The following is a 25,362-nucleotide window of genomic DNA, read 5'->3' on the forward strand; positions in this document are numbered from 1 at the left end:
GCCATACAGGGGCTGCAGGCTGTGCACCCTCAATCTGCCTACCTGTACCGAGCAGACTGGGCCTCAACTAGGTATAGAATATTCAGCTAAACTGGCTGGGAGGTGAAGAGTTTTTTAAGAACACAGAAAGAGCTGTTGGCTGTCGCCACAGAGCAGCCTCTGGGCTGAACTGGCGCCTCCCTGAGCAGGGCCGGGCTTGGTCGGAGCGGAGCGGTACCTGCACGCTGGGATGGCCCCCGGCTGACGCCTTCACAGCCCCGCGGCTGCCCTCCGTCTCGTAGTGGGCACGGTGGTGGGACTTGGGCTGCACCTCGATCCTCAGCTCGTAGGGTCCTGAGTGTGACGGCAGCTGCCAGTCGAGAGCCGGCAGGGACGGGCTGAAACGGACACACGGAGTGTTAGAGGCATGGACGGCTTCCCGCGCCCACAGACCAGGCCTGAGACGGACGGGCGGCGTGTCCTTCCGGCTGGGTCTGAAACTCCCGTCGGTGAGGTCACCGTCCTCACGCGAGCAGCAGTTAAAACTGCAGAGCTGATGGCCAGCTAATTGTGACGGACACCTACATCCTCTCAGCTCTTCACAACGAGGTTCCTGAATGCAATGGAAACCTCTTCCACACTTGACCCTAAATATTTTCCTTCCTTCATGAAAGGCCTAAAAATTATTTAACCTCCCCAATAAGATAGATCTTTTAAAAATCACAGCTCTATCAGCCTGACCTGAGAAGTGGGCAGGCTGGTTCCCATTTCCTCTGCCCACAAACCAGCTGTGAGCAGACCTGACACATGGAGGGGGCTCCTGATAAGGCGATGGGTTTGCAGCAACCTCGCCCAGCCCCGCGTCCACGATCCACAACAAGCAAGACCCGAGATCCAAGGGAGCAGCAGGCAGGTTTGCGAAAGGAGTGGGGAGAGATTGGGCCACAGAACCTCCGGTCCCCCAGGGCAGTGGTACCAGGCCCACGGGAGGCGGCCATGTCTCCGTTCAGAACATCCAGCGTACTGATCTGTTCCCTTATACATACTGTCCATCTAGGTGAAAAGGCTGTCCTCTGCTGTAAACAGAAGAGAAACAGAGGAAAACAAGTAGAAGGTAGGTTCATTTGACTCCCAGGAAACTAAAACAGAAACAGACTGAGAGACAGACAGACGTGGAGGAGGACTGAAGGGTCCACTCCTCACCGTCCACAGAGGGCAAGGCCTCAGAGCCGCTCGGCGCTCGAGTACGGCCGAAGACAGACTTGGGGAGTGACTTGCTCCTGAGTCACTGACAGGGCCAGCAACACGGCTGCACGCAGTTTAAAGTCGGAATGGCTCACAAAGTAAATACGGTCACACACAGACAATTAAAATTATTGTTTGAGGCTGGAAATTTTCAGCATGAATCTGGCAGCTCCACAAAAATGTAAATGTACCTCTGATTCAGGGAAAAGGCCTCAGCCTGGAAGAAACATTCCGAGATGCGCCCGCTGCGCCACCCTAACGCCTCGCGGCCCTGCCGCCACAGCACCTTCCTCAGGCACCCCCGACCTGGAGTGGAGCCCCCACGGGACCCCGCATGCCTGGAGCTTGTCTCGTGCCTCAGCCCCACCTGCTGAGCACAACGGATGACGTCAAACTCACCTCCAGCCTGATCTGATTTCTTCAAAGATTACACTCGATGCAACGAAGAAATGGTTAAATCCACATCTGACGCCCAGCTGACCCGTGCAAACAGGAGCTGTCTCACATTCTCCACACACACAGATGCATGTGTCTTACAATCAACCAGAGAAACTACCTCCACAACTGGGTGTGCGTCTCTAAGTATTTCCGTATAAAAGAGATGATGTTTTGTTCAGTTGCCAAGTTGTGTCTTGACTCTGAGACCCCACGGACTGCAGCACGCCAGGCCTCCCTGTCCCTCACTGTCTCCCAGATTCTGCCCAAGTTCATGTCCACTGAATCAGTGATGCCATCCAACCACCTTATCCTCTTCAAGAAAAGCCAGGGTATCACATCTGTTTTATTTTGTTGATATATCCCTTTTATATCTTTTTGCCTTTTTATACAAGTATAAAAAGGGCTTCCCAGGTGGCTCAGATGGTAAAGATTCCACCTGTGTTGCAGGAGACCCAGGTTCCATCCCTGGGTCAGGAAGATCCCCTGGAGGAGGGCATGGCAACCCACTCCGGTATTCTTGCCTGGAGAATCCCATGGGCAGAGGAGCCTGGCGGGCTACAGTCCATGGGGTCACAAGAGTCAGACAGGATTGAGTGACCAAACCACCACCACTATCGATACCAGAGAGGTGAACATCCAGCATGAGACCCTGGCGGCCTTGCTGGTCATGCCCCTGGCACAGAACCACAGCCTCCATCACAGGGCACGAACCCCTGGGGCTCCTGATGCCTCCTGGGGGTCTGGCCCCCTGCATGGGGCCTGCTGGCTGTAACTTGGGCCAAGCCTCATAGGGAAGGGCACTTGAGGTAGCATCTTCTTGCAACACTAACGGGCACTCCAGAGGTGGTGACATACACATAAACACCTGAACCCCCAGTGGCAACATCCACCACAGTGTCCAGGCTTCCAAGTGTCCCCTGACATCTCATATGCGTCTGCCTACAGGCAACGAGGGACTCCAGGCCCAGGACTGGGACCTGCCAAGCCCCTCCAGCTGAGCTCGGGGGAAACAATGGTTCATACACCTGAGCAGACCGGGAGGCGTGGAGCCGGACTCCGACAGCCTCGGGGAAACCACAGGTCAGGGGGTTTGAACACTCTCTGGGTGACACCAAGGGATTATTTAAATCCCACGTTAGTGTCTAGTGTGGTGTCTCCTGGTGCCACAACTCGCGTCTAAACCTGAGCCCCGGTCTCTGGCAGGCGCACACTGAGTGTCACTGGAGAGGCCACGCAAGGTCTGGTAACGGGCGTGGGGGGGGCAGGCAGGTGGGCCACGAGTTCCTCCGGCTGTTAGGGGTGGGTGTGGGCACCGTGACTAGTCTCCGATGCTGCACAAGGCTGTTTTTCTGTGACACAAACTGAAAGAGCATATCTGAGAAACACACACTTGAGTTTCCACGGTGATCTTCCAGGCCGGACCCGGAAGGCACTCAAGTTCCTTTTGGTTTACCGACATTAAAAAATATGCCACAGGGAACACTATTAGCTGTAACCCCCCCAAGCCACCCGCTTTTCCACCTTCCTGCTCTCAGCCTGTGAGCTCGGCGACTATTCCCTCGTCTGGCTTCACCTGAGCCTGGGCCCCCAGAGCCTCCTCCCATAGAAAGGCCATGTCCACTCACGACTAAGAACAGCTCCCACCGAACGGCTGCCCACATGCCCCAGGCCAGGGGCCACAGATGAGCCTCAGGGAGCCCTGTACCAAGTTCTCCTTCCATGTAGACACCTGGGGTCGGGGGAGGGGGGGGTGCTGCTCTTCCAAGCAGACGGTTTAGGTAGAGTCCTTTCAATGTTGAATTTTTGAGAGCTAAAGCCCATATGGACCTATCACTTAGAAGAAAACTGCAAAGGTTTTAGAATTCAGCTGTTTCTAAAAGACCTGAAGATACAAACTCTGAACTTGGGCAGGGCTCAAATCTACCCGAAGGCGACCAGACCTAGAGGGGAAGGCCATCACCCCAAGCTTGAAAGAAATGCGCTTTCCCAGGGTCGCAGCCAAGGGAAGGGCTGCTTGACTTACTCACTTTGATTTGACTTTTTTCCTTTAATTTTAAAAAAGGTCACGGGCTCAGTTCCCAGCTATTTAATGAAGCAGAGTCTTTGGGCTCCCAGAGCGCTCTGAGCCGAGGCTGGGCCGGGACCACACACCTCGCCGGAGGCCCAACCCACCCTCCGCCCACAGGCAGAGTCCAGGCAAGAAAGCTGCTCCCACTGAGAGGTCACCTTCCTGGAGGGCTGCCGGGCAAGGCTGATCTCTCCGTGGTGACCCTCGCTGGTTCTCAGGGCCCAGGGAACCGCCCTCAGGGAGGGGCTGGGGGTCAACCACGGGAAGGCCCGAGTCTAAAGCTGGCCGGGCTCTTCTGTTGGGCCTGGAAGGGATGCAACAGGGGCTGTTCAGATAGGAGCTCTCACCCAGGTCTCAGGACACTGTGGGCTGTCACCCCCGACTCGGGACAGCCCTCTCTGCACTGAGAGGACTTAGGGACAGGACCAGCCGAGGGGGCTGGCGGCCTGGAGGAGGCTGGAGAAGTGCTTTTACCAGGGTATCGGTGGGTGGATGGGAGGCGAGAGGCAGAGCTGGGCAGTAACGTACAAGGGGGCCAATGACCCATGTATCCCCTGCCTGTCCTCAGGGTGCCACACACAGAGCACCCCAACCCTGAGACTGTGGCCAGACACCTGTCCTAAGGCCCAGGCTCCCCCAGGAGGCTCTGCCCAGGTCACACTGCCTGGACCCCTTCTGAGCGCCAGCTCAGTCCCCAGAGTCCCCGACGTGTCCCTGTGCCCTTGGGAGGGGGGCTCAGATGGGGTCGAGCCTCTGGGGGGTGCTGGCGGGCGGAGGCCACCTGCTCGTCCTCTCACACCCTCAGGGGCTCCGTCTGCAAGGCCCAGGCCTGCTCAGAAACCTGAGTCCAGTCACAGACCTGGAACTTTCAGAGCAAGAACAGTGAGGCCACCACCTCGGATTCAGGAGTCTCACAAAACTCTGTTGCTTTCAGGGGCTCCACCAACCAGGGTGTGGACAATTCTGAGTTGCAGGCACTTTCTTCCAGCTTTCTGGAAAACCCCGTCATCCTTATTCTGCATCGCACCCTCGCCCACCCCCAAAAAACCCAGGCCTAGCTCACGTAGGCCTCTCAGGCCCTGCCCCACAGGCTCGCATCCCGATGCTTCTGGCTGCCCCGTTAACGGCTGCTTAAACCTTTGCACAGCCTGAGCAGGGCCGTCTACCTGGACAGGCCATGGAAGTGGTGTGGCCGGAGTGACAGGCGCACGGTGGCTGAGTGCACTGGGGCAAGGCGCAGCACTAACCAGCGTTTCATGTGCCCGCTAACTGACCTGGACGCAAAGCCTCTGGGCAGTTACTTTCTTCACCAAAAACCAGCTCGAGGCTGGGCGTGAAGCCCCAGCTTCCAGAAGGTTATTTTAGAAGCATTTATTCAAAAAGCAAACCCTATCACGACACATACATTTTTGCTCATGAACCCAAGAAACAGTTGTCAATGAAGGCCCATTAATGTCCACAGAAGGCCTCATCTTAAATGTGACTAAGTTTCACCCTCTGTGGGATGAGCCCCATGTCTCCCTGGCCGCCTAACCCAGGTGCACTGCAGGTGCCTGGGGCCCCAACGAGTGCCCTGCACTCTCTTCAGAGGAAAACGTCTGGACAGAAAGAGTTCTGTTTTGTCTGTGGTCACTGGTGCATGCTGTCACTGGACACTTCCTCCTGGTCAGGCTCCTACCAGTTTGGGAAACTCAAGACTGGAGACCCCCGAGTGCAGCCCAGCCCCACACGCATGCCACGGCCAGCTGGGTCAGAACAAGAACAGGCCAGGAGCTGTCCAGTCTCAAAAGCAAAACTCTTTGAGCACTTGGATTATCCACAAAATCAACCAGCGGATCTTAAGGCTCGACTTGAAAATCAGTGTGCTGCTGCTGCTAAGTCGCTTCAGTCGTGTCCGACTCTGTGCGACCCCAGAGACGGCAGCCCACCAGGCTCCCCTGCCCCTGGGATTCTCCAGGCAAGAACACTGGAGTGGGTTGCCATTTCCTTCTCCAATGCATGAAAGCGAAAAGTGAAAGTGAAGTTGCTCAGTCATGTCCGACTCCTAGTGACCCCATGGACTACAGCCCACTGGGCTCCTCCGTCCATGGGATTTTCCAGGCAAGAGGACTGGAGTTGGGTGCCATTGCCTTCTCCTGAAAATCAGTGTATAAAGCCACAAAGACTCAAACTGATCCTCTCCAGGAATGCAAAAGTCCTTGAGATCCTTGTTCTCCTTTTCACAGCTAATACTACCAGACATTCACAGGATAACATCAAATAAAGCAATCGGCTTCCCTGGTGGTCCAGTGATACAGAATTCACTGTGAATCACAGGAGACATAGGTTCGATCCCTGGTCCAAGAAGATCCCACGTGCCACGGAGCAGCTAAGCCCGCGCACTGCAACTACTGCACCTGGAGCCTTGCTCTGCAACAAGAGAAGCCGGTGCAACGAGAAGCCCGAGAGCCCAGAGACAGGAGACGCCGCTCGCCACAGCTAGAGAAGGCCCGCGCACACGAGCAAAGGCCCCCACGGCCCAACACAAATAAATGAATCTTTGAAAAAAAAGACCAATCAGGCCCACATCCTCTACCTGCATCTCGAGGAAAGACCAAAAGACAGAGAGAAGGCTCTGCCGCAAACCTGCAGATCTCGGCTGAACCCTCCAGGCTACGCCTTCCCACCGGAAGTCAGCGCTTAGGGCGCTGTGTCCAGGGTCCACGGTGGACTCTGAGGAGCCAGGAGAGCCTGCTCCATGGGGCGCCAGGGGCTGGGCCTCTGAGACCATCTCTGCTGCAGCGAGCAAGCGTGACCTGCAGAAACTCGCAGCTCAGGCCCGACTCTGGCCGAGTTCACCTGCAGACGCCTTTGCACAGCTGAGGCCACGGTCAGCCTCTTGCCTCCTGAGGCCTCAGTCTGCCGGCCTCCCACCTCCCAGAGCAGCCACCAACACCCTGGGAGCAGGACATGGGCTTTGTAGAGAGATCCCAGCCCTCGACACTGCCACAGCCCCCCACCTAGCAAGCAAACACGCATCACGACTCCTGGGAGCAGGGGCTCCCAGGGGGTCCAGCCAGGGGGCTGCCAATCATGGCCTGAGTCCAGCCCTACCCGCTACCAGCGGGGCCTGAACAGTGGCGCGGGCACTGGGCCCCCAGTCCTGTAAGCGCTGGGGGGACGTATGGAGACCACTCCACTCACTGGCTTCTTTCTAAAGCTTACTGTCAGCGGCTTCCTTTTATTGGAAGGGTGTAAATTTTTTTTGGTCCCTGCCTCATGTGGGATCTTAGTTCCTGGACCAGGGATTGAACCTGTGGCCCCTGCAGTGGACGTACCAAGTCTTAACCACAGGACCGCCAGGGGTGTCCCCGCTGAGCTTCCTTTTGTGACCTCCAGATGACGAGCTCCTCAGCCAGGTCAGAAAAGGGAAAATAACCCAGAAGCAATGCGTCCAAGACCTCGAGTGGGCTGACCCAATGCAAACTGCCTGAGTGCAGACAGCTGGGGCCAGAGCAGTCATTCCGGCGGAATGATGTGTGATTAGATTTGTTACCAGCATACAGCTTTATTTAATCTTATTCCAAATTAGGGTAAACTCTGAAATATTCATTTAACTTAAAGATGCAGTCAATCAGCTGTAGCTTCATCAGGTTGGGAGCTAAGACCTGGGCACAGCACAAAGGTCACGGATATCATTAAAGTCATCAACTGTACCCAAAACCTAGAAGAAACCATGTCTGAAACACACTGACTGGGAGGCGCAGCCCCTTGGGTCGCTGAACCCACAACAAGCAGTGGGGTTATCACATGCCCGCGCCCCTCAGGAAGTTGACCCCGCAGTGGGGGCTCTCCTGGACCCAGTGGTTATGACTGCACTTCCACAGCCAGGGGTGCGGGGTTGGTCCAGGAACTAAGAGGCCCCAAGCCTCGGGACGTTGCTAACAAATAAGTCAGTAATGCTCAGATCACAAAGCAAAGTTTCGTCTGCAGTGATTTAATTCGACGCTGCTGCTGTCAGAAACGGCATGTCTCAAAACGCTCTGCCTCCCCAGATCAGCTCCTTCCAGTCCTTTCCTCATGTAACCCTGCCCCTTGAAGGCACATCGAGAGATTCTGCCAGGCACAGAGACAGCACGGAGACGTCAGAAGTCAGAACTCTCCGCGAGCCCATTCCAAAGGGAGAACGAGCTCCCTGAACGCACGCAGCGGGCCCTGGGTAAGGAGGACACCCTTGCCGGGGCAGGAGCTCCAGTGCATTTGCTTTAACCAACACCGGCTTATGCTTGAGCACCTCCGGGACAACAACAGCCACTGGAAGCCGCCAGCAGGAGTCAACCCACGGCCATCTCTGCCCTCTCCGGCACGGCCAGGGGCAGCGTTGCCGTCAGTGCTGTGGGCGGACCTGCTTATTCTCATCCAATGCCAGGAGTGGGGAGTCTTCCCTGGAGAGGGCCCTGTGGCCTGGCTAAAGCCATCAGGCAGACAGCCTTCAGACGGGTCACCTGTGACCCCTCTGCGTCTCTCAAGCTTCAGGAGAAGAGCACGATTCTCCGAGGCTCTACATCAAAACTCTTCTTTAAAAGCTACAAACTTCTGTCCAACAACGCTGTTGATTTCACAAACACAACCCCTTCTGTGGCAGGAACCGGGAATATCTTTGACCCCATGAGACTGTTGGGAGGTTCCACGCAGAACAGAGGGCCGCGTGTGCTGGGGGCAGTGATCCCATGGACCCCATGGGCCTCGGGAAGAGGCCCACACCGCACACATCTCGTTAAAAAGTTCCCCTCGCTGGCAGGATAGATGCGGACGTGCCCAGAGGGGCTGCCCGCTCCCACGGGGGTGGCGATGGATCTGTCCTGATAAACTGTCCATCCCAGACCTCGGAGCCTGTCAGCACTGGGTGCCCGGCCGTGCAGCCCAAGACCTGCTGACACCTGGTGCCAGCCCCCTCCCTGCACTGGTCCCCGGGCACGCACGGCAGTGTCCGAGGGCAGGAAGTGTGGTCACCGCCCCTCAGGGCAACGGCCTGACCTCTCCCTTCTCCAGCTGGCCCCTGGCACCCGTGGACAGGATCACACGGAAAACACTGCCAGGGACCAGGAAACATATTTTGATGTGGAACCAAAACAGTGGGAAAAGCTGACTTCAAGCCCGGGAGGAAGCGTGGGGCTTGTTGGCGTGAGCTCACAGGAGCGCTGGGGGACCCCACCCAAGGGGGCCTGGACTGGGTGACAGAGTGGGGCACTCAGCCCGCGGAGCTGTCACCAAGGCCCCTGCGCAGAGATGGGGCGGCACTGGTCCCTTCCATCACTGACAACCCCCAGAACCACTCGCATTCCCACGGGCACTCCACCACCGGGGCTCGAGAAAGCCGCCCCATCCACCTGGGGTCACCGGCTGAGCTGCTCCTCCAGAGGCTCCAGGGTGGAGTCCTAACCCCAGGACGGCAGCAGGCCCCCGTCTTTATAGGGGCCGTTAAGTTGGGGCGAGTCCCTGAAGCGGTCCCGTCTAATGACCGCAGGAGGGGCCAAACGCCTGGACCGTGGGCTCCAAGCCCCAGACTTCGAGGAACATCTGCTGTTTAAGCCACCCTGTCAGTGGGGCTGGGTCCCAGCGGCTCCTGGAGATACGGGCTCAGGGTCTCCATGCAAGCCCTTAGGACCTTCACACCAACGTCACCATGCGAGTTCACTGAAGCCTTGTTCTAAACTGGAGAAGAGTGCTTTGACGTATTCTTTTTTTATTTAAATAATAATTATAAAGAGAGCGTGAATAAAAATTCTTAAAATGCCTCCAAATGGATTTTTTTAAACCCCCACATTCATGAATGAACGTTCCAAGATACATGTTTTGACAGTAACTTTGGAAACGCCAGGTTTTTGAACTTTATGTGGATGCACTCTGAAGCCGGTCAAGACCCGTCGTGGCCCCTTGCCCCCTGGCTCTCGACTGCTACCCATGCTGGCGGAAAGGAAGCGTTCAGCTTTAGAAACTCACCCCTCACACTGCTTTTTTGCCACAGGCTTCTGTACAGGTTTGGCTCCGAGAACTAAACTGTCCACTTACAGATCTAACTACAGCTTTAGTTTAGAAAAAGGGGGTTTCTGAAGAGAACACAGAAAGCTCTGTAACAAATAACACCGATTCACTCTCCTCAAGGTCTGGACAGGACGGCTGGAAGCCACGAGGCCAATGCGCAGTCCTGCCTCCAGAAGCAAACAGGAGCAGCAACAAGCCTCGAACACTGAAACCACAGGCAGGAGCCTCTTCCTGGGAGGCAGCCACAGCCCGTGGTAGAGCATGGGCCTCCAGGGAGGGCCTGTGCGCGTGGCTGACACCTGACTGGAGTCCTGGGGCAGAAAGCACTCTGCTAGGGGTCATTAGTGGTCCACCTGCTGGGAAAGCTGTTTAGTTAAAAATAAAAACCCCAGGCTGGGTGAGGGGACCCAATGGAGCAGCAGCAGCAGCCCCAACACCGTTAAAAAGAAAAATCAACAGCCCAAGAAGCAGCTTGCAGCTTGGAGGAGCTGGGGCTCCCGCCAGGCGGCGGTCTCCCAGGAGGGGCACCGAGTCGCTCCCAAGCTGGCGGCGCTGGTGCAGGCGGGCAGGCTGCTCCGGGGAATTGTGAGCAGGGCCCCATCTGCGCCGACTGTGCAGTGACAGCAATTAGGTGTGAGCAGGGGAGGCGAAAACACAGACAGGAGCCGCGCCTGGTTTTACAGGGAGCAAAACAAAAACCCAGCCCTCGTGTTCGTAAGCCCCAAGACGGCAGAGAATGTGCCCGAAAGTCCCTCCAGCACCGGAGAACACAGCCTCGTCTGGGCACCGGCCTTCAGGGAGGACAGAACGTGTGAAGACGAGATCTCTGGCCCTCAGCCAACGTGACCAGGGCCGGAGGAAGGGAGATTCGGACAGAGACACAGGCTAGAGCAGGCAGGGGGACGCCAGGCGGCTGCGGCGCCGCCCGCCCGTCGCTCACCTGGCGCAGGGCGTGGGGGACCGCGGCCGGGCCCACGGGTAAGGGTGCTGCGGCACCAACAGGTACTGGTCGCAGAAGGCGCCCTTGCCGATGTGCGGGGGGGCCGCGAGCACCTCCGGCTGGGCGCCACGGCGGGGCGGCGTGGCCCCCAGCTCCTCGCCCGCCGGCTCCACCTTGAGCGCCACCGCGGGCGAGTGGTCCAGCGTGGTCTTGCGGGCCTTGACCGGGACGCCGTCGCCCAGGTCCAGGCTGCTGTCAGTGCTCAGGGCGTTGATGGCGGCCACGATGGCCGAGCTGGTGTACTGTGTGGTGTTGCCCAGCCAGGTGTCGTCGGTGACGCTGACCCGTGGTGAGCCCTGCGGGGACGGCGTGGGCGAGGGGTGTGGGGAGCAGGACAGCTGCCGGCCATCGAGCCCGTATTTGCGCTTGTTGCAGGGGGATGAGGGCCTGGACGTGCGGGCCCCCAGCCAGCTCTCCTCGGTGACGCTGGTGCGGGGAGAGGTGGAGGGCGAGTGTCGCGGGGACCCGAGCAGGCCGCAGGCCCCCAGGCCGCGGGGGAAGCCCTCCTCGGGGTCTGTGGTCTTGGGAGACACGCAGGGGGACTGCCAGGGGGATGTCTGCGGGGACGCATACGGGTACGAGAAGCTGGACTCGTAGGATGAGGCCTCAGAGTTGCAGCTTCGGGAGGACAGGCTGCTGGCGGGGCTCAGGCAGGAGGGGTCACGGTAGGCCTCCAGGCTGGGCAGGTTCAGCGTGGCCGTGGACGGGGACCGCTTGGGGAGGACGTCCTCCACGTCCACCTCATGCAGGAACTGGCTGCTGCTGTGGTGCAGCCCCAGGTAGGAGGTGATCTCGATGCGCGGGCTCTCCAAGGCCGGTGCCCCGTTGGGCCGGATGCCGCCCGATGACAGGAAGTAGCCGGAGGGCCCGCTGTCCACTGCCCCGCCGTACCCCACAGTGGAGACGCCCGCGGCCGAGCTCTGCAGGTCGTGGCATGGAGCAGGCAGCGAGGGGTGTGCCGCAGAGAGGGGCAGGCCTGCACCCAGGCCGGGGGTGGCGTAGCCGTAGTGCTCTGTGAAGGAAGAGGGAGATGGTGAGGGCCTGGACCAGGGGTGTGGGGCCCCCCACCTCTGACCCCAACCCCTCAGGCCACTGAGACGGGCCCCCCTACCTGCAACCCCGACCTCGCAGGGCACTGGGACAGGGTCCCCCTCCCGACCCCGCAGGCCACTGAGATGACCCCACTGCTCGCCCGCCCTGGCCTCGCCCTCAGGGCCCCCGCCCCTCTGGCCCTCCTCTCTCCACTCCAGCTGTGGCCTCACGCTCAGTCACGCGCCCACTGGGGCTTCCGTCTGCCCACATGTCCTTCCTGAAGAGCCGCACGCGGGGCCCCTTTTTTCTGCTTCTACTCAAACACTGCCTCCCCCAACCCCCTAGCCCGGCACGCATGTCACCCTCTCCCACTTTATTTCCCCCCGGTAACGTTGATCATCCATCATGTCTTCCACCAGAGGAAACCATGGGTTTCACGGTGGGGGTGTCAGAGCCACCCCAGTGCGCCCTGTGGTCCACTCCTGTTTCCAGTCCAAACGGTGCTGATTTGTTCAATGAACAGATGGACAGGGTTTAGACCCAGGGTGTCAGATCCTGGGACCGGGACTTTTAAGGACGTTGTAACAGACTGATCACCAGAGACAAAGAAAGCACTGAGGTGAGCACACAGTCTTCCGGGCCTCTCACCCAACCTCTGACAGTGACTTGGGGCCCAGGAATCCTTTCAGCAGAAAAGCGAAGCAGAGGGTATTGATGTATAGCCATAATTTAGCTTTTTACATGTTAATTATACCCTCAGTAAAATATGTGTAAGAAATCATTACTAGCGTAATTAGTCATTTTTAGCAGCAAACCACACGCCTGGATTTCCGATTTGAACAGACGGTTCAAAACTGCTGGTTCCTCGTGACCGCAGCCTGGAGCCGAGTCTCCCAAGGTCTCTGAATAATGGAGCCACTTGAGGAAACCCTACACCACCTCCCTGGCCCAGCGCACCAGCCCAGAGACGCTTCATCCAGCCTCCAGGCTTCTGAACCTGCCTGGACAGACCCTAGAGCTCAGGGGCCTCGAACCGCAGGCTCAAACACCACGGATTTACCAACGACAACGGGTCCAGCTTCCCACATCAGGGGAGATCTATTTCCATTCTCGCTTATTTCAGAAGGAACCTGCGACCACCCTCTGGTAACCCAGGCCCTTACCACCCTTGCTAGTGAGGAGCTCTGGCTTTCACACTCTGAAGTACCGTCCCATAAAACACTGTTCTCAGCTGCCCCCTAACAGGGCAGGCCGGGAGAGCACGCAGGCCCACCCTTCCCCCAGGTCTCACAGGCAGCCTATCTTTCGGGGAGAAGGCGTCCAGATGCTCAGAGTCGCTGCTAGAATCTAAACGGCCCTGGAGCGAGGCTGAGCGGGACGAGAGCGGGAAACTGCAGCTGAGGGAATCGGAAGCTCCAGGGTGCGGGGAGGAGGCGGGGGCGGGGGGGGGGGGTTGGCGGATATGCAGACACCCCCCCACTCCACCAGCCCCGCCATCCCCACCCCCACCCACCCCCACAGTCCCAAGGGGGATGGAGGGACCCTCCTGGGGCTGCCAGGCAAAGCTGCCCTCAACCTCCTCACACCAACACCCGCAGTCTCACCGACACTTCAACACAAAAACCATGGTGACAATCAGATTACCATCTTTGTAAAAATCTCCAGGAAGTTAACCCTGCAAAGGCATGTCCAGAAGAGTCGGTCAAGACTTCTGAGAAGCAGCTGGCCTGGGGGCTTCAGGTCAGGCCGCTGAGGCCCTGGAAGACCCACCCACCCTTCTGGGAGCCCTCAGGACAAGGTGTGGACACGCCCACCTCAACCTGGGCTGGCGGAGGCCCTGGACACAGAGGGGCCGTGGCAGCAGGTAGGGGCACCTCCCACAGGAGGCCCCAGGGCCCCTTTGAGGGTCTGACCCTCAGGGCAGGACCGACTGGACAGTGGCGTCAGACGGAATCCTCGTTACTACGGGAGCCTAAGCACGGCTCTGTGCTTCTTCCCAAAGGCAGGCGCACCCAGCAGGACCAAGGGCCCCTTCTGGCCACAGAGCGGTGCACACCACGTGGACGTCCCAGCCTTGTACACAGACCTCCGACTCGGAGGGTCCCCTTCACCATGGCCCAACTCTCCAGACCATTCGGACCAGAGCTGCTCGTTCAGAAAACAAACAACTGTTCCCAGTGCTGGTGAGGCTTCAGGCAAGAAGTCAGTCGTGAACCAGCCCAACTAAAAGCAGGCCGGCCAGCCAGGCTGGAGTGTCCAGCAGTACCACCTGGACAGTGAGATGCGATGAGGACTGTGATCGACGAGCGGAAAATCAACAAATCGTGTTACCCGCGCACATGGCAGGGATTTCTCAACACGTGGCTGTGCCGTGTTCGGTGTGTCCCCAGACCACGGGTGAGTCACGAAGGCGTCGCGGGGGTCAGTGAGGACCGGCCTCCTCAGGCGGGTCCTCTCGACTGCTGGCGCAGCACCTGGCTCCATCTCAGGGAGTAGGGTCGCCCACCCTGGCCCCTGTCCCCCGCCCACACACGGGCCCCTCTGCCAGCGTGCTGGTCACATGTTGCTCTGAAGCAGAGGGACAGGCCAGCCTGGCCCAGCACCTCGGGGGCCCCTCCCCAGGGGCAGCAGCTGCTAGGCGAGCGCACTCCAGCGCCTCCATGACGTCCATCCTGGAGGTGGCCCCACCCGGGTGGCCAGGACACCACGCAGGCCCCCAGGTGGGCGCAGCCCCCAGGCCTGGCTGCCCTGGGAGGAGTGACCGTGCCCCAAACCGGATGCCTCGCTCTGAGGCCACCGTGGCTCACAGACTGCAGCACTCAGTGAAGAAAGGACTTCATTTTAAAGACAAGTTGCCAACTCCAGGAGGGGAGCCCTAGCAGGGGGCTGACGGGAAGCGCACACAGCACGCAAACCAAGCGCGGAGGGCTGGCAGGCCACTTCCAGCTCCCAGAGCCTGCAGGGCCTTGACGGGGTCTAGGGAACAGATCCCATGCTGCCCGCTCCGCCAAACAGTATGATGCAAATCTGCCATTTATTTCAGGACTTACGGCTGATCCAACCCCTGAACTGCCATTTGTTGGCAGGAAGGCAATTCCAAGAATTCGAAGAAAAATCCTGCAGTTAGCAGAGCGAGCCCCGGCCCCACCACCACCTGCCCATAGGACTTCGCCACGGCCTGTGGCCCGATGGGGAGACCGGCGCAAGGGTCAGACCCCCAGAGCCTCCCAGGAGGGCCACTGTTTAACCCAGGTCTATAGAGAACCACGGCTCAGTGAGGAAAAGAAAGGCATGAGCCTTTATTAGAACACAAACAGGACCCCCTATGCACGAGTTTTCCTTAAATAAACTATGAGGCGAAACTCCTAAGTGCCTGAACTTTGTTCTGAGCTCAGCCGGAGCCTGAGACGAAGACCTCCCTTGCAGGACCAAACGCCCACAGGTTGCTGCCAGCCCCCCCGGGGCCTGCCCGCCCAGGGGGGCATCTCCCTGCTCCCCCCGCCCCATTCCCACCCAATTTGGGCTTATTTCCCACCTGAACCGTATTCAAATCTGAGTTCTTTAACTATTCAAAGGGATTATATTTACATGGGATGGAAATATTTTCAGCGACTTTCTTATAATCCTGAGATGCCCAGGCTGATTCACGTCATGTCAGGCAGCACCAAAGGGCTCGGGACCCACGACTCTGCCACTGCCTCCGGAGCCTGGCTGCCCACCAAGTAGGGTCATTAACTCACAGCGCCGAAGTCTAGGCAAATACCAGGAAGAGTCTATTCAAGAAGCCTTAACATAATGGACATTCATAAAACCGTGCCTCATCTCTGAAGACAGACACAGCCTCGCCTCCAGGGCCGACCCCGACCTCTTGGTGGACACAGAGCTGGAGGCCAGCGTGGAGCCAGGGGACGAAGCGTAGCTCCCGGCCAGTCCAGTGCCCACGGTGAGCTCCACCTGCAGCATGTCCAACAGGCCAGCATGGGCAGGAGTGTTTCCTCTCATTCTGAAAAACCACTGATTCCAGAACCACTCAGTTGTGCTAGATCTGAACAACCGGTACCCTGCCTGCAGTGCCGGAGACCCTGGTTCGATCCCTGGGTCGGAAACATCCCATGGAGAGAGAACGGCAACCCACGCCAGTACTCTTGCCCGCAGAATCCCATGGACGGAGGAGCCTGGCCAGCTACTATCCTCCCGGTCGCAAAGAACAGACACGTTTGAGCCACTGACACTTCACTGAACGATCAACAAAAAAGTTGCCTGGTGCACCTCTACTACGGCCAACTGCGTCCTGGCAGGCTCCTGAATGCCCAGGCCCTCCCTGCCAGTGAGGTCAGGACCCCTCGCCCTTCCCGGAGCGGCAGGGACGCGCTCCCCCACACCCACCGTGGCTGCATCGTCACAGACCCTGAGAGGGAACGCGACACGCGACTTTTGTTTTTCATTTTAAGGAACATCCCCTTCAGCATTTGCTGGGGTTGAACCGCAGGACACGAAGCTAGAAATAGAACTGGAAGCAGCCTGGCAGCCAGGCCAGGCCTCCCGACGCCTCGCCAGGCCTCCTCTCCCCGTGGCAGGCGCGGCCCCACAGGGCTAGATTATAGCTTCGCTATAAGGCAGTGGAGACAAAACAAAGCAAAACAAAGCCGCTCCTCGCCAGGACCTTTCTGTGGAGAGCCGCTGACTGAGCAGGGGCGGCCTGGCCCGCGGGTGACGGACAGACACGTCTTTGAGGGCCAGTCAGCCACCTGCAAGGCAGACGTTTCCAGAGGCAGAGCAGCCGGCCGTCTCAGCCTCCCGAGGCCCGCGGCTCCGAAGCCCAGCCTCAGGTCTTTCCCCTCCAGGCCCCTCGTCTAAGGGTCCAAGCCATCCCCGGGCCGACTCGCCCCAGCCGCTTCCTCCGACAACCTCCACGGAGGACTAACACATCCTCTGGACGAAGACGCCGGCGGAGTGTCTCTGGAGGTCTGAGCAAGCCGAGGGCGTGGGCCCGCCGGCTGGAGGCGCAGGTGCGGCGCTCGGCCTGCGTGGCCCCGGGTTGGCCGGCACGCTGGGTTCTGGGCCCGAGGCCCGGAGGGCTGCGAGCGAGCAGGACACGTGGGCCTCTGGGGTCTCGAGGCCACCACCAGCACTGAGAGGGCACTGAGAACAAAAACTCCCAAGTCTTCCTTTTCTCAGGACACGTCCCCTTTCACGCAACAACCGTGAGCCCCCACCCGGCTCGGGCGAGGGACCCGCCCCCAGGCGGCCAGGAGGCCCCGCCCATTTCCTCCTGCGTTGCCAAGGTGACAGCCCCAGCTGGGCGGCCAAAATAACTTAGAAAACAGGAGCCCGGGGCGGGAAGCGGGGCCACGCCCGCCCGGCCCGCAGCAGAGCAGCTATTTCCTGAGACCCAGAGGGAAGCAGCAGCAGGAAGCCTCCCCAGGAGGGAAGCCCCCCGCCAGCCTCCTCCCCAGTGGGGCCAGGGCAGCCCCTGTTGGGCAAACAACACCCTGCCCAGACCAGGGCGGGTTATTTTTAAAACTCTGCTTGCTTTCTTCCAACAAATGGTGACTGACTATCGGCACCTGCCAAGCTCGCTGCACATAAGGAACCCCAGCACCCAGGCCTCCTCGAACGCGGGGGTGTCACTCACTCTAGAGCAAGAGGTGGCATGAGCGACAGGTGACAGGTGAGAAGATGCCACTCTCACTCAGAATGGTGAGGGTGAGGGGCCCTGTGGTCAGGGAAGGCTGAGTCCTTTTGAGAAAGTGCCCATTTTGGGCTGAGTATAAATCCCCTCCCAAGCTCTGTCACCTCACTTCACAATCAACCTCAGAGTTGGTCAGTCATTCACTTATTTCTGTCCAAGTTCATCCCAGAAATAATGTGAAGTCATTTCTGTCACCCATTCAGAGCTGAAGAATTTAATATAACAATGTAACCACTAACTTAATAATTACAATTTAACGTTAGTATTTAATAAGAACAAGGAGACTGTACTTTATTCATAGCTTCTGAAACTTAGAAGCAACCAAGATGTCCTTGGGTAAGTGAATGGATAAACTGTGATCCAATCCAGACGAGATATTATTCAGCACTAGAGCCATCAAGTCAGGAAGAGGCCTGGAGGAGACCCAAGTTGAGTGTCACTGAGTGAAAGGAGGCAATCTGAAAAGGCCGCACCCTATGCGTCCAGCGTCCCAACTGTAGGACACGCTGGGAAAACTAGGGACACAGTGACCAGGTCAGTGGTCGGGGGCCGGGGAGGCGGGATGAACAGGGGCGGGGCAGCAAAAGCGCTCTGAATGACCCCAATATGGTGGACACGTGTCGTGACGCAGGATTAAACACCCAGAGGGAACATTATGTAAACTGCAGACTTTGGCTGATGATGTGTCCATGTAGGTTCATCGACTGTAACAAACGTCCCATCTAGGGGAGATGTCAATAGTTGGGGGGCTGTGCCTGTGGGTGCAGGGGGTACACAGGATATCTCCATACCTTCCTCTCAATTCTGCTGTAAACCTAAACCTGCTCTAAAATAGTCGTAATAAAAAGTATGAGTGTCTCTCACATAAATAGATAAAAAGGGATGCTTTCTTCTAATGCCATGACAAGGTGAAGGCACCACCTCGTCTCTGCCCAGAGCTCTCTCCAGCTGCCTGATGCCCCTCCCCCAAGGCCCGGTGAATGCTGGGCCCCAGGTGCCGGTGCCCCGGAGGCATTCCTGCAGGAGGCTTTCCTGGGCCTGTGACCCCTGGAGGCTGGGGTGGGTGGGGTATCCACTTGGCAACGATGCTGAAGGAGCACCTCGAGAATGTTGCTCAGTTTGCTGTCAGGGGGGCAGACATGCGCAGAGAGCGAGGGGGCTGCGAGGCCTTCCCCTGACTCCAGGGGACTCCCAAGCACAGGCCTCTGCGCTGACCAGGTTAGCCTTCTGGGGCGGCACAGCCTGAGGGCACAGGATGCGCGTGGCACTCTGTCCCCACCCGGCTTTCACCCCCTGGAGCGGCCAGGGGAGCAGTTCACACATCAGGCCTCTCATCAGATACATCTGCTAAGGAGACTGGAAAGGGGGCTGGATACCCAGGGAGAATGCATGCTGGTGGAAACAGCCCAGACAGCCTAGCCAAGACCTGCGTCCAGACAGCCAAACCCAAGCGCGTCCAGAAGGCCTGCAGGGCCCGCTCCTCCACCTCGAGCCCCACATCTGTTCAGAAAACTGCCACGCTCTCCCACCCTCGCCTGCCTTGGCTGCCACCCACCCAAAGGCCTGGGGACCCACAGCCCAGGAAGAGGAAAAGGGAGGCCATCCAGGGAGGACTGATTCAGGCCACACTGGCCTGGTTGGAACATTTGTTTTTTTAAAAAACGAGCAGGACGCTGCAGTTTTAAAAGAGGGGTGGTGAATGATACGGAAAATATTATACAGTCATTGCAGAGCTGGGCACCCAACGGTGCCAAGCTGCTGGGCTCAGCTTCACCACTTCCCCGCCACGTGGGCAGGGCCAGAGAGAGTGTCCTGAAGACAAACAAAAAAGGAGGCTGACAGGGGACACAAGAGACAGGTGGGGGGCCAGGCTGCAGGGAGGGGCTCCCGGCTCCATCCGCTTGGGGTGGCCTCCAGCTCAGGCCCAGTCTTCCTGCAAAACTGGGTGACTGCTCAACGTCTCATTCCTATTGGAGAGCACACACCCCGTCCCTGGGCTGGAGGGTTCCTGCATCAGCTGCCTGTTTAAGTAGAACCTTTATTTTTGACAGAGAAGAGAAAATGAAAGAAAGAAAAGGCCGGCGAACTCGGTGGTCGCTGGGCCTGAAGGCTGCTTCCCCTGGGACTTTTCTTGGTGGGGCGGGAGGTTTTAGCGCTGAGGGCACAAGGAGCCTGGAGGGCAGACGTAGGGGCTCCTGGCCCCCTCCCCGCGGGGGCCTGGCAACCTCTCCCCTGACAGGAGCAGCACCCACCGCGCCCTAAAGAGGAGGCCCCTCCAGCGGGACGGTGCCCGGAGCCTAGCCCATTTGGTAAGGCGACCCTACGACCCCAGAGGGCCTCCCCCGCCGACCCGCTCGCCCCTCAGCTTGACCTGTTTTTTGCCCGGGCGCCGCGGAGGGTGGGACGGAGGCCGGGGGGCGCCCCGGGCAGAGGGGCGGGAGCCGGGCGCGCCTCCAGACCGGCCCCTCCCGACCCGGATCCGCCGCCCGCCCCGCGCCCGGCCGCGCACCCACCTGCGGGGGCCGCGACGGCTCCCTCGTCGCTCTGGTTAAACTCGAAGAGGAAGTCAAAGTCGAACTCCTGGTCTTCCTCCAGCCCCGTCATGTTGGGTCGGGGTCGGGGGTCAGAGGGCCAGGGCTGGAGTCGGGGTTCGAGGTCAGGGGTCCAGGGTGGGGGCCGGGGCTTGGGTTCCGAGTCCGAGGTCAGGGGTCCGAGGTCAGGGTCGGGATCAGATTCAGGGTCCGGGGTCTCATGGGGTCTGGGATCGAGGTGGGGTCGGGCTCCTGGGTCGGGGTCAGGCTGGGGTCCGGGGTCGGGGTCTAGTGTCGGGGTCCCGGACCGGGTTCCGCGACGGGGCGCGGGCCGCGGGCACCTGTGGTCGCGCCGCCGGGACTCGGCTGCGCCCGGGCTCGGTCGCGCGTCCTCGGTAACGTGACTCCCGCGCCCCTCCCCCCGGCCCTCCCCCGCCGCGCCCCTCCCCCCGCTGTTTCCGGGTTTACATAAACAAGCGGCTTGCCGGCCGCCGGCTTCCGAGTTTTAAATAAACTCTCCCCGCGATCTGGAGCGCACGCCTTTCACTGGCGTCCCGGCTCCCCGCGCCCGGGGCCCCCCAGGAAGCTCTCGGGGTCGGCCCCCCAGCGCGAGGGAGATCCCCGAGTGCCTCCCGGGTCTGCGCTCGGGGGGTGCACTGGTGCCGGAGAGGGGCACACGGGGTCTCCGGCCACCTCCGTCCGCCCGGCGGCCCGAGAACCCCTGCGGCGGGAGCCGGGTGGGCAGAAGCTGGGGGTGCGGACAGGACCTGGCGGTCGACCCCCGCCCGCCCGCAGCCTCGCTCGGGGAGGCGGGCGCAGCGAGCGGCGTCGGCGGCTCTACCGGGGAGGGGGCTGAAGGGAGGGGCGCAGAGCCCGGGACGCGCGGCCCTGACCGCAGCGGCTCCGCTGAGCGGCCGAAGGGACCTCCGGGCGGCCACCCGCCCCTAGGACGGGGAGCCCCCACTTCGTCCTGACGAAGCCCCGCAGGCCCAGCCGGCTCAGAACACCCTGGATGGCAGGGCCGGCTTTCAGAGGAGCAGCTTCTTCCCAACCCACACGCACGACACTGCGCTCCGGCCCGTGCAGCTCAGATCCACTCCCCCCCCCCCCTTCCCCGAGAGTCAGGAGGTGGGAGGTCGTGGGGAAGCCCGGGCCGCGCTGCCGCCTTCCCGCGCGGCCTGCTACCGGCAGGCTGATGCCCAACTGGCTACCTTTCCTTTTTGTAACCCCGCTCACTTTAGTCCCTCAAATTCCTGAAACACGCGTGCAAACGCCTCTGGGCCCACGAGTAGACTGCCAACCATCCCTGAATGACCCCAGAGCTCCCCCAGGCCGAGCGAGAAGAGGGGGAGCCCGCGGGGGGTGACACCCAAGGCCGGGGCGCAGAGCAGCGTGTGCGCACAAAGTCCGTGTAGAGCTAGGCCCGCCTGAGACCAGCCCGCCCCCGGCCCAACTGGACTTTCTTCCACCCGTTCTGACTTCCCCAGGGTCTTGGCGCCCCGTGAAAGCAACATCTGGAAAAGCGCGAGAAAGGTGATTAGGAAGGCGGGGCGGGGTGAGAGGGGGTGGCGCGGAGAGGCAGAGGATCGCCCACGGGGGAAGGAGGCGGTGCTCAATGGTCCGTTTCTGCGATTCGGCTGCTAATCCAGCCTGTCGCGTCCTCCCCTCTGCCCTGCAGGCCTTCGGCCTCTGGGGACCAATTTTTTCCGGAAGCAGAGAACCTGGGAGTCACCCGACACCCCCCAAACCTCCTCTCTCTCAGGACCTTTTCAAACGGCTGGTTTTCTCCCGTGATAAACTATAGCTCACTTTGGCCTGATTTAGTTTCTAATAATAGTCCTAACTTTGAGATGTATGTTGGAGGGCTGTTTTGTTTTAGTTTGCTTTTTTTGCTGACCTTCAGGCAAATGGAAGTTCTGTTTTCCGTTCAGAAGCCACAGCATTTCATTTTTCTCTCTTTTCGTTTTTTTTTTTTTTTAAGTTCAGCCACTTTCTCACCCTCGCCAAAAACTTACACACAAACTAACAGCCTCTACCCACTGTTTATACCAAAACGTCTCTCTCGACTGTTCTGTCCTGGAGAAAGTGGGTTTATCCTTCCCGGTGGGCCGAGTCCCCCAGGGTCAGGATTTAGGTCTGCTTTGTCCCAAGGAGGAGCTGACCCCTCACCAAGGTCGCCCGAGAGGGGGCCCTTTTCTAACTGGTCCCCTCACCAGCACCCCCAGTGCCTTGCGACTTGTAAATGGTTTGGAGCTATTTGCCAATTCAGCAGACACTCCTGTCTTGATGGAAATGTTTAGCTTGGCGCTTCCTCCCAGCGGCGGCGGGTGTGCTCGGGGCCCAGGCCTCCAGCCCTTCGAGCGATGCGGCCACGGGGCCTTTCTAATCTGGATTAGGAGACGACGCGAAGCGAGGCGGCGGGAGAACAGGGCGGGCTTTGTTCTGTCCTGGAGCGCCCCAGGCATTCCGTGTGGTGCAACTTCTGAATGGGTGGTGGGCGTACCTACAAGGTCCGCATTTCTCTGCCTTCCCCACGCGGAAAAACAAGCACAGGGCCTCCCCGAACAACAGGCCTAATGAGCTTTGACCAGATGCTCATTAAACTGGAGGGGAAGGCTGGGGATTCCCTCAGATTCTCAGATGGGCAACCAAAGCCCAGTCCGGCCTGCGGGGAAGGCCAGATCCTTCCGCCAGCCCTGAGCAAGGCAGGCGTGGACCTGCAGACGGGCTCTGCCTCTCACACCCCGCTCCTGTCTGTATGAAGGATTAGATCATGCTTTCTGGTTGGCCTAATTCTGCAGTCCTGATACATGCACCGATATTCGTTTAGTCGAAGGGCATCACCGCGCCCGGCTAGCTGTCTCAGCACTGGCGCCTTAGAATGTATTCTCTTACGTAGGAAACAGGACAAATAATCACCCCCTCATAGATGTCTTTTCTTCTTGTAAGAGAAAAAAAAAAAGACCCTTTATTGACGACAGACCACCGACTGCTCAAGTAAAGAGATCTAAACTTTGAAAGGCCCACATATTTAAAAAGCAGTGGTAAGAAATAATGTGGGGGAAACTTTGATGTAAAGTGTCCAAAGATGTAAAATCAAAATCTCGACAACTTTTAAAACTTTTCTGACAGTAACAGCTCATCCTGTAAGCATTATCTACTGCTTACATTTAAACATTTTCTAAATTGGCATGAAATGGTAAGAAACATAAGGTGTATGTTAATATATATCTTCCCTTGATTAAAACTACATAGAAATAACATAAGACATTGAGGCCCTGACCCTCATGTGACGTTCTTACATTGAGTTTAGGGTCCTGAGAGCATGTTTGCTGATGATAAGGAAGTCCTCCAGAGCAGGCAGTCTTTGAAAACTGCAGCTGTGATGCAAGCGGGCCCTCATATTTATCAGAATCGTGCAGCAGGCAGTAGCATTTAGTTTCTAGCACTTCCCAGAAGGATGTCTGCCCTTATAAAATATAAGTACTCATTACACATTGGCAGCCTTGGCAGTTTTCTTAAAATAATTTAGACAAAGTACTTCAGCACTGATAATGCGTTTGGAAAGGTGTCTCCGGCTTCCACCAGAGCCCTGGCCCTGGTCACCCCTTAGCTCCCGGCTAATGAGGGTGGTGGGGGAGTTCGGGGTGGTGGTGGCTGTTTCTAAGGGCTGAGTGTGAGGGGCTGTGGACCCGAAGCTGCACGCAGGAGGGTCGCCAGCAGACTGTCAGTCGCGGCCTCGCCATCCCCGACTTCAGGGCAGACACTTATGCCATCCTTGTAACTATGAAAAAGTAGCCTGAAACTCGGCAGCCCCTTCCCAAACTGTCCTGAAACATCTACGGTTGGAACTCTCAAATCCACAAGATTGCAAACTGGTTTGAATTAGGGGCTGCGCCCCACCGCGCCTTTCATCGCTTTTAGTTCTGCGGGTCGAGCCATCGGCGTGGCGACGCCTCACGGAGCGGTTCCCGTGGCCCGGTGCCTGGAGAGAATCCGGCCCCGGCTAAGTTCGGAGAGGGGAGCAGAGATCCCCACCTCACTGTACGGCTGGTCTTCGAGGCTACAGGGTGGCCCTGCCCCACTGGGGAAGAAACCGGGCCATCCCTCTTTCCTAAAGAAGCCTCGCTTCTCTCCAAAATGTCCTTCTTTTGTGGCTCTGTCGGCCCTAACCTCGCTGGTCCCCAAGCCGCCTGCATATGAACCGAGTTTCTACAGCGGGATCTGCCGAGCGGCTGCACCAGCGAAGGCCAAGTGCGCGAACTCAGCGCTAGAGAAGAGGAGACACCTATTGGCAAGAAGGCGCGTTCGAAATCAGGGCCGCTCTGGGGAAACACCAGGGGGACACCGCTTCCCAATCTTTGCAGCGCGCCCGCTGCGCGCCTGGCTGCCCACGCCCCTCCCCGCACGCGGACACCAGAGCGGCCTGCTCGCTCCTCCCCAGGCCGGGACCCCGCCGGGCGCCGGCGGGATCGGCGCGGGGCTCAGGGTGCTGGGCCGCCCCCACGCCTCGGGGGCCGCGGTGGGGGACTGCGGCTGCGCCCGCTTACCTTCCTCTGCCGACTTCATGGTGCCGCCGGCGGGCGCCGAGGGCCCCAAAGTTTCTCCGCTCCCGCCGACTGCAACCGGAGGGCCGAGTGGAAACTTGGAAGGGACTGGAAAACTGGTACTTGGCATCCACGCGGCGGCGGCGGCGGCGGCGGCGAGCAGGAGGAGGAGCGGGAGAAGTGGGCGCCTCGCGCTGCCGCCCGGGGTCGGGTCTCCCGCGAAAGGCCCCCTCTCCCCCGGCCGACGCGCTCCGGCCCGGGCTCAGCTCAGCCCGCGCGCCCCAGAGAAATGTGGTGGGAGGGTGTGTTCGCGCGTGGCGGAGCCGGGCTGCGGCCCCGGGAGCCCCGCAGGGTGGCGGTGGCCGGGGCTCGGAGGTGTGCGCCCGTGCCCCGGTCCCCGCGCCCGGCCGCCCTCCCCGGCGCGGTGACTGTGCCGGCGAGTTCGGAGTCTCTGAGTCTCGCTCTGACGCAGGGCCGCGCTCTGCCTCCTGCCTTTTTAAAGCTGGAAAATACCTCCCCCGCCTCCCCGCCGGCCCGGCCGCTCCCGCGCCCCCTCCCTGCCGTGACATCACGCCCCCGCCCGCCCGAGCCGGCGCTGGGCCCCGGGGACCAGCCGCCGAGCGGCCGCCCCTCCCCGCGCCGGGCCGCCGCTCGCCCGTCCCGTGGGGCGCAAGGGGGGCGGACAGGGGCGCACGCGGAGAGGCTGGGGCGCACCCGGCGCGCGGCCCGGCCCGGACGCCTGGGTCCACGCGGGTGTCCTGAGAGAACCGCACTGAGCTTTAATGAGGGGGGCGGGGCGGGGAGGG

The 25,362-nt window shown here is 59.5% G+C and overlaps 1 protein-coding gene across 6 annotated transcripts in view; it reads right to left on the bottom strand.

Annotated features, from left to right (window-relative positions):
• The window catches only part of NFATC1 (nuclear factor of activated T-cells 1), an 88,156-nt gene extending 63,126 nt beyond the window's left edge, over positions 1 to 25,030 (bottom strand). For 2 of the 6 annotated variants that reach the window (XM_018039661.1, XM_018039659.1), the window contains exons 1-3: positions 19,992 to 20,409; positions 10,695 to 11,766; positions 218 to 377 (exon numbers count right to left, since the gene is read on the bottom strand). In XM_018039661.1, coding sequence (XP_017895150.1) covers positions 218 to 377; positions 10,695 to 11,766; positions 19,992 to 20,082 — 1,323 coding nt within the window. In that variant the 5' untranslated portion in view covers positions 20,083 to 20,409. Of the gene's footprint in view, positions 1 to 217; positions 378 to 10,694; positions 11,767 to 19,991; positions 20,410 to 24,559 lie in introns of those variants that run through there. The other 4 variants (XM_018039660.1, XM_018039662.1, XM_018039658.1 and 1 more) reach the window with 4 other exon arrangements.

Source organism: Capra hircus, chromosome 24 (genome assembly GCF_001704415.2).
Source record: "Capra hircus breed San Clemente chromosome 24, ASM170441v1, whole genome shotgun sequence".
NCBI classification, from domain to species: Eukaryota; Metazoa; Chordata; class Mammalia; order Artiodactyla; family Bovidae; genus Capra; species Capra hircus.